General features: G+C 40.8%; 1 protein-coding gene across 1 annotated transcript; it reads left to right on the top strand.

The window, feature by feature from the left end:
* The first annotated feature begins 1230 nt into the window (after positions 1–1230).
* On the top strand, positions 1231–7259 carry fgf9 (fibroblast growth factor 9). The gene is made up of 4 exons (XM_031289654.2): positions 1231–2136; positions 4664–4792; positions 6473–6576; positions 6743–7259. Exons 1-4 carry the CDS (start codon positions 1965–1967, stop codon positions 6923–6925), a joined length of 588 nt encoding a protein of 195 aa, XP_031145514.1. The 5' UTR covers positions 1231–1964; the 3' UTR covers positions 6926–7259.
* Positions 7260–8844: the final 1585 nt, after the last annotated feature.

Below are 8844 nucleotides of genomic sequence, written 5' to 3'. Positions count from 1 at the left end.
AATGAATAAATATAAGTAAAGAGAATAAATAGTCAAATGTATTTACAGTATTGCAGTCACATTATTATTGATGTGTGTGTGTATGTTGTCCCTGTGGTCTACTGTGAGCAGTACTGATTAGCCCTCTGTAGTTCTTCCAACACCAGAGACACAGAGGACGCTGGATAGAACTGCAGGCTTTTTCACACCATATCCCTAACCCAGATAGATAGAGATATGGTTGAAAATTGCCAAATTGTCCCTTTAACCTTTGCTTCTATGATGTGTACATGATGTGTGTTTTTTTTAACACTTTAAAACTATGTTTATTAACTTTAAAATATGAAATACTACATTTCCTGTGGCCACTGTTTAGCAAAAGTTACATTAAGGACTTCTCGTAGGCTGGTTCGAGAGCTCTGCATCGCTGCCCACAGATCCCATTTGTTCAACAGTTTAAATGGAGTTGAATGATGTGAAACAAAATACCAATTCAGTGTATTTATTAGGTTTGAATTCTTGTTGTCCGTCCGTGTCGGCTTAAAAGTTGAGATTGAAAGGTTAATCAAAAGCTGCAGAACAGATAACTAAACCAGACTGATCTCATGAAGTGGCGTATGTATGACATGCCATTTCGTATGCCATTATTGGCGTGTTATAAAGACTCATACTCACTTTTTAGCGTGTTTATCAACGCTGTTTGGCCTCCATTGACTTACATTACCTTGCGATTGCGTGTAATTTATGCCGTAGCGAGTAGTATGAAAGGTCGTAAATCTGCATAGGGAATTTGGTCGGGGTGGTGGATGGGTCAAAACACAGGAGACCGGGGATCGGGTCCTGCGTGTGACGTTTCCTTGTCCCGCGTGTGACTTTTCCTAAACTCAACCGTCGCTTTCTTCTTTTACTAAACCCAACCGGTTCTTCTTTTCCTGAACTCAACCGTAGCTTATATCTCGCGATAACACGCCAAGTGGCGTGTATGTGTACGCCTGCTCTATACAGCGTAGACATATACGCGGATAGCTGAAAAAGCGTACAGATAAATCATGATGTCATGTTGACTAAACAGACCTTTGCTTGTAACCTACAGTACATCAGGTTTACTCTGATGCATACTATGAATTTACACCATAAACACATTATATAGAGGTATGTGGCCCTATCCTGTTTCAACATGACAATGACAACATGACAATATATATATATATATATATATATATATATATAAAAAAATGGTGTTCCCAGTTTGGTGTGGAAGACTGGCCTGCACAGAGTCCTGACCTCAACCCCATCCAATATCTTTAGGATGAACAGGAAGATCTCTGAACTTGTATTTGTATGTGTATCATGAGTGTGTTCTCCTGCTCCCACTATCAGCTCAGCTCACTCTCCAATCACAGTGATTGTGATACTGAACAGACAGTTTGCATGTCTCTCAGCCGTCAGAGACCTGATTGGGCGACATGAAAACATCTTCATGTATGCAGGCCACTCCCAAACAGTAAAGTGCCAAAGTTGACATCACTGTACTTTACCCCTTCTTTAAGTGGTTAAAGTAAAACTATAAACTGGATCAGTTACGACAGGTTGACACTGTAGAAGTTTAGTTTGTCGGGATACAATGAGCTGCTTTCTGCAGCGGCTTCAAAGAACATCACGTTCAGGCTGTTGGTAGGATTACTGATATGTCACTGATAATGATAGTGTACAGTTGAGTATCTCATGGTGTCACTGTCAGTCAGTGCTTCATTGTAGAAAGAGGCGTCGAAGAAATAAAAGCAGAAAGTGTGTGTAGAGGGGATGAGCAGAGAAGGCAGTGGAGCTCAAGTGTTCTCAGAGTTCAACAGAAGGAGAAGAGCAAGAGGAGGCCTGACCTGGGCCCGCTGGACAGACCGAGTCACTGGACCCAGGACCGTGGCCCTTCGTTATTGGGACATGACTGTTTGTAAGACGCCATCGCTTAGTCCGCTGGCAGGTGTTTGATGGGTTTCACTATGAATGTTTCCTTGCTGCTGCTGCCTGGCTTCCAGCTGCTCCTGATGTTCAGTGTGGCAGCAAAGAAACAAGAACCAGTGGTTTCCCCTGAGGACCAGGGCACTCGCCTCCGAGACCTCTGGAAGCTGCACATGAGGGACACCATGCTGAACGGAAAAGGTAAGCCAACATCTGGGAAACCCTTGTACTTTACTTTTCTCTCAGAATGGAAACCATTATTTAACAGAAGTTGTCTTAAATTTACCTTAAAGGTCCAACGTGTAGGAATTTCTCCCATCTAGCGTTGAGATCATATATCAATCAACTCTTTCGCGCCACGCAGTTCGAAGTACGTATTACAGCTACGGTAGCCTTCACGCTTCAAAAAGCCGGTCTCTTGCTCTTTTCAATATCCTTTTTCTTTTTCTGAGCGAAGAAGAAGAAGACTCCTTTTCCTGAAATTTGGATTTTGAATACGTGTGGTCCTCCGTGTTTCCTTCTTCAAACTAGCTACGATACCCATTAGCAGCATTAGCAGCACCTGTGAGTTTATCATGTGACAGAGAAAACGCGAAAGGCGGAGCAGTAAGTCCTGTATGTCCCTTACCGTACTTACTTACTAACGTATTTCAAGATGGAGCATGAATATGGAGCATATACCCGAGTTCATGCAAACGCAAATGTAAAATTTCAAGCCAATAGGAATACTTGGAATTGATGGTGGTGGTAAATATTCATGAAAAAGGACAAGTTTGTGAACGGGCAACACAGATTTTAATAATGTACAACTAACTAACACACTGGACCTTTAAGGCATTTACCCCAGCTGTTTCTTCTCTTTGAATCAACTTACCAAATGTCATGTCAGGAAAATCACAGTTGTAAATAATAACATGCATTGTGGCTGCATTCCATGTAAGTATGTGAGCTCCAGCTCTGCTATTGGCCTTTTCACATTAGGCGTTTTCTCATGGCCTTATACCTTCGCTTTTCCGGCTAATAACAAGTCAAAGTGTCTGCTTTAAAAAAACGGTCAGTTGTGTACCAAAGTGCAAGGATTCAGTGGAAATGATGCATGCACATGCTGAATGGGATGCCGAAGCATCGGTGTTATCGTGTTGGACAACTTTGTTGACTGAGAGTGCTCAAAGCTCAAAGTTTGCAGCCCTCAGGGGTCAAGACGATACGTGTCATTTGGTCTCATCACATCTCAGGCTGTTCTAAACCATTCGTACATTTAGCTACGAAAAGTAAAGCACTGTACTTTGTATGTATTCCACATTTATTTCTGTATCCACCACATTGTCTGCTGCTGTATAAGACTGCTGTGGTCTGCTTAGGGAGAAGGTCGGGGAGGATGGGTTGGTCATAAAAGGGGGGGAGCAGAGTTTGTTTCCCAGGGAAACCAGAAGACTAGTACTACTTAAGGGGGGCAATGTTTTAATACAAACCACAATCTTATTTCTAATCTTAGTCGTTTTGGTGCCTAAACTTAACTGTCGTCGTCACAGGACAGTCACCTTTTGTCGGCTAAATTCAACTGCAACGGCCTCTAAAATGACCAGCACCTCATGGTGACCGCTACCCTGCTGATAGTCACCTTTTTTCAGCAATATCTTACTGTAAAGGCCGCTAAACTTAACTTCATGTGACTGGCCGGCGGTCGCCATAATTTCTTAGGATATATCGTAGGGTATTTGTGTGTAGGTCTGTTTCTGGTGTTCTTTCCGAGCAACAAACCTGCACGTGACTGAGGGAAGAACTGGCATGGCCATTTTAACAGGGGTTCTATGGGTACCCACGAGTCTCCCCATTACATACCTCCCCCACTTTTTATTCTAATCCCATGCAGTTTTTTGCCAAATGGTTAAATTATGCACCAAGTCTGTGTAACAAATGATGTCAATCCAAAAATTGTGCAACAACTAATGAGACATAATATGGCCATCATAAACTTCCATCATAATGTTCTAAGCCCTCCTACACAAAATTTGAATAAGCACCTAACAAAACACAATGTTAATAACATATTTATGACTAGGAAAACCCGTGCTGAGCTGCATCTCAAATTAATCATCAGATTCTCAGTTTTTAGATGATGTACTGTATGTATATATATATATATATATAAGTTTATAAGTAAGTTTTATGTGACATCTACTGTTGACTTGCTGTCTCCACTTGAAGAGCCCCTGTCCCCCCCCCTAAAAAAGGTCTTTAAGGGTTAAAATAGACAGATATGGTGAATTCATGTTTACTTTTGTTTCAAGTTGCCAAAATCACAGGTGTAATTAATAACATTCATTGTGGTATTCCGACGTGTGTGCACAAGCACATACTTCATACACATTCTTCCCCACTTGGGCCAACCCTTACAAAAACATTTGGGCACGCCACTGTCTATCGTCAGCTGGACTTCAGATTCTCCACCGCCAGTATGAACAAGAGGAGTGATTACAATAATATGACATCTGAGTGTTGTACAAAGATGTATTTGAAGTTGATGAGAATTGCCTCAGAATAAGTTTTTGCACACACTGAAAGATTCTTCCAACATATTTTCTGTATTTATTACATAAGAAATGCAGACTCTTTGTTAAAAGAGAATCAATCTTTTTTTGTTTTTCTTCTGGATGAAACTATCCAGTAAGATAATAGTTATCAGTGTCATATTTTCCAAACAACCTATCATCTCTTTCTGATGCAGGTTTGAGTCCTCATCCAATCAGAGAAGGGGTCAAACAGCTGCTGCTCTACTGCCGTGTTGGGATTGGCTACCATCTCCAGATTCTGCCCAGTGGCTCTATAGGAGGCGTCCACAAACCCACTGAGCATTGTGAGTTCAGTATGACCCCCCTCGCCACAACCACTTTTTAATGCTTTTTAAACCTGAATTGTTTTCATTCTGTATATTTATTGGTTTGCAATCTTTTTTCTCTTGCGATATGGACAATATTGTAGACCCAGTTTTAATGTAAAAACTCTTGGAGATATCTGTGATATATCCCAAGAATGCATCCAAGTCTTTAAAGGTCCCATGGCATGAAAATTTCACTTTATGAGGGTTTTAACATTAATATGAGTTCCCCCAGCCTGCCTATGGTCCCCCAGTGGCTAGAAATGGTGATAGATGTAAACCGAGCCCTGGGTATCCTGCTCTGCCTTTGAGAAAATGAAAGCTCAGATGGGCCAATCAGGAATCTTCCCTTTATGACGTCATAAGGGGAAAGGTTACCTCCCCTTTCTCTGCTTTGCCCGCCCAGAGAATTTGGCCCACCCATGAGAAAGAGAGAGAGACATCATGGCTTGAAAACAAGCAAAGTGGCAGTTGGTCAAGGTCACCAACCCACCCTCCACCTCGTCCCCCCCCCCCTCTCCTCCTCAATGGCTACTGACACAGAAATGGCACATCCTAAGGAAAGCTCATTGTGGGACTGGCTCTAGTGGCTGTAATTCTGGACCAAGGCTGATTTTCGGGAAAGAGACTTCAGATACAGTATTAGGGGACCACTAAGGCCTATATAAAAGAGACTTCAGATACAGTATTAGGGGACCACTAAGGCCTATATAAAAGAGACTTCAGATACAGTATTAGGGGACCACTAAGGCCTATATAAAAGAGACTTCAGATACAGTATTAGGGGACTACTAAGGTCTATATAAAAGAGACTTCAGATACAGTATTAGGGGACCACTAAGGTCTATATAAAAGAGACTTCAGATACAGTATTAGGGGACCACTAAGGCCTATATAAAAGAGACTTCAGATACAGTATTAGGGGACCACTAAGGCCTATATAAAAGAGACTTCAGATACAGTATTAGGGGACCACTAAGGCCTATATAAAAGAGACTTCAGATACAGTATTAGGGGACCACTAAGGCCTATATAAAGAGACTTCAGATACAGTATTAGGGGACCACTAAGGCCTATATAAAAGAGACTTCAGATACAGTATTAGGGGACCACTAAGGCCTATATAAAAGAGACTTCAGATACAGTATTAGGGGACCACTAAGGCCTATATAAAAGAGACTTCAGATACAGTATTAGGGGACCACTAAGGCCTATATAAAAGAGACTTCAGATACAGTATTAGGGGACCACTAAGGTCTATATAAAAGAGACTTCAGATACAGTATTAGGGGACCACTAAGGTCTATATAAAAGAGACTTCAGATACAGTATTAGGGGACCAATTAGGCCTATATAAAAGAGACTTCAGATACAGTATTAGGGGACCACTAAGGTCTATATAAAAGAGACTTCAGATACAGTATTAGGGGACCACTAAGGTATATATAAAAGAGACTTCAGATACAGTATTAGGGGACCACTAAGGTCTATATAAAAGAGACTTCAGATACAGTATTAGGGGACCACTAAGGTCTATATAAAAGAGACTTCAGATACAGTATTAGGGGACCACTAAGGACTATATAAAAGCATCCAAAAAGCAGCATGTCATAGGACCTTTAAGCATTGCTTTACCTTGCATTTCTCCATCTCCTCGAGGTTGGCTAAAGGTGTTTGCTATGAAACATGGAGTGGTGGGAATCAGAGGAGTCAAGAGTGGCTTGTACCTCTGTATGAGTGGAGAAGGACTGGCATATGGAGCGGTATGTAGCCCACTGCACAGCTCACACGGGTAATACATTCAGACCTAGGTCAAGCAGTGTTAAATAAGAATGCATTTGTGATAGATTTTCCTTACTATGTACAGGGCTGCATAATGGAACCAAACAATCAGATAATATGAAATGTCTTCCTGACTGTCTTTTCCAGGAGCATTTTTCTGACGAATGCCTGTTAAAGGAGAACCTGGAGGAGAATCACTACACCACCTACTCCTCTCTGTCTCACCCAGGCATCTATCTGGCTCTTTCCCACAAGGGAGAGCTCAGAAAGGGCAACAGTGTGGGCCGCCATCAGTCCTGCACCCACTTTCTACCTCGGAGGACACCATGATCAGGGGCCACTATCAACCAGTTACTTCAGAATTGGGGCCAAATTAGGAATATGTGGTGGCTTGCGTTGCATCTCCAGCTTGTGAGAAAAGCAACAGACTAGAAATTGGCCTCCAACACGGCAACCTGGCCTAAGACTGCAACATGAAAAAACACTACAACTGGAACCACATCCAAGAGACACAATTGGTGGGATTCTTTGGAGCGTTACTTACTGTAAGTAAGGACAGTGAACTATACGCTCAAATGCTTTGTCACGCTCAGCCACTCAACCTGCAACTACTTAACTTGCTCAAAAGACCTGACAGTCTGAGGATCAATCAACAAACAATGGCTGCTTGTGGTGCGATGCAGCTACATGTTAATGGTGTTGGCATGGACTATTAAACACTTGGAAAATATACAATAATAATGCATATGTAATTACCACTGAACGGAACATGGCATGGAACATGGTTAATAACTAAAGCCATTCAAACTAGCATACTTGTTTCAGTCCTTTAAGCTGCACTGCTCAATGTTGTTATAATAGCAATGGATGAAATGACTGTTTCAGTTGTAGTGACGAACCTACAGATAATGATCACCAACCCTGCAGTTCCCCTCCTCTATACAGAGCTTGTTAGCCTTTTTAAGCTAATTTTTTGAGGTTTCCAGTCAGAAAACTCTGCTCTCATAAGCGGTGTTTCCTCTGTACTCTACCTTCTCAGCAGCAAACTGCAGACAGACGCAGTTTAGTCTGGATCAACAGAAGTACGACTAGCTGGTGAGTATAGCGAAGCATGTAGCAGCTTAAAAGACAGATGTTTCCCTTAGGAGTTGGTGGAGACCAAAACAGAAACCGAGCCAAAAGAGTGAATGTTGGACTTACATTCACCAGGTGGACAGTAGGGCTGTGTATTGGCAAGAATCTGGTGATATGATAAGTATCACAATACGTGGGTCACGATTCAATACATTGCAATATATTTCGATACTGTGCGTAAGGTGATATATTGGGATTTTTTTAAAGTATAATTTTAGAAAAACTAATATTTGAAAAAAGACATGATGTTCATAAAAGTCAAAGAAGTTTACTTTAGGTAAACAATTCAGTACACAGAAAATCAAACTGCCAGTTTGGGATTGTGGTTCACAGGTTCTTAGTGAGATCATTTTTATATGCTAAAGTAGGCCAAAGTTCAGCCATAGCTACATTGTTAGCTTCTAGCAAAAAGTCACTAGTGATGCATCTCAGCATAGCCATCTAGTGGTAGGGGGTTTAAACACAACATCTATGTGAACCACTGTCTTACTGTTTTTGAAAATCGATACAGTATTGCAAAATAAAATCTCGCGATACTCAAGTGTAACGATTTTTTCTTACACCCCTAGTGAACAGTGAATTCTGTGAACCTGTCCACTAAATGTGAAAAGTTATGTTCCAAATAAGTGAAACGCTGTTCACACAAAGTTGTTTGTAGTGATAATTAGAATTGAAAGTATTTGAGGAGTATTGATGGATGACCAGATTGAATAGAGTGTCTTATCTTTGTGCTTTGACCGTATTGAAAAAGAAAAGAATCCCTTTAAAAATGTAAAAATTTCAGAAAAGATGCATTTTTATTTTGTACCTTATTGATCTTATTTATGTTGTTCATGTAGCTTTATTTATTGCTGTTCAGAATAAATTGCATTGTTAATTAAAATATATATTTTTTTATAATGACATTGTGTTGAAGTTTGTTGGATTGGATTTTTAGACACAAACTTTCCACAAATTCAGAGGGAATGGGGGAGGGGATTGATGGTAAGCTTCATGTGAGTACAATACAAGGTTATTATAGTTTACTAAAACTAGACTAAAAACTAAAACTAAATGTAAAAAAAACAAACATTCTACTAACCGAAAGAAAACTATTCACAGAAAGCAGCTGGACA

This window comes from Sander lucioperca, chromosome 8 (genome assembly GCF_008315115.2).
Source record: "Sander lucioperca isolate FBNREF2018 chromosome 8, SLUC_FBN_1.2, whole genome shotgun sequence".
NCBI lineage: Eukaryota > Metazoa > Chordata > Actinopteri > Perciformes > Percidae > Sander > Sander lucioperca.
The sequence above is the reverse complement of the archived record's forward strand: the minus strand, read 5'-3'. Positions and strand labels throughout refer to the sequence as shown.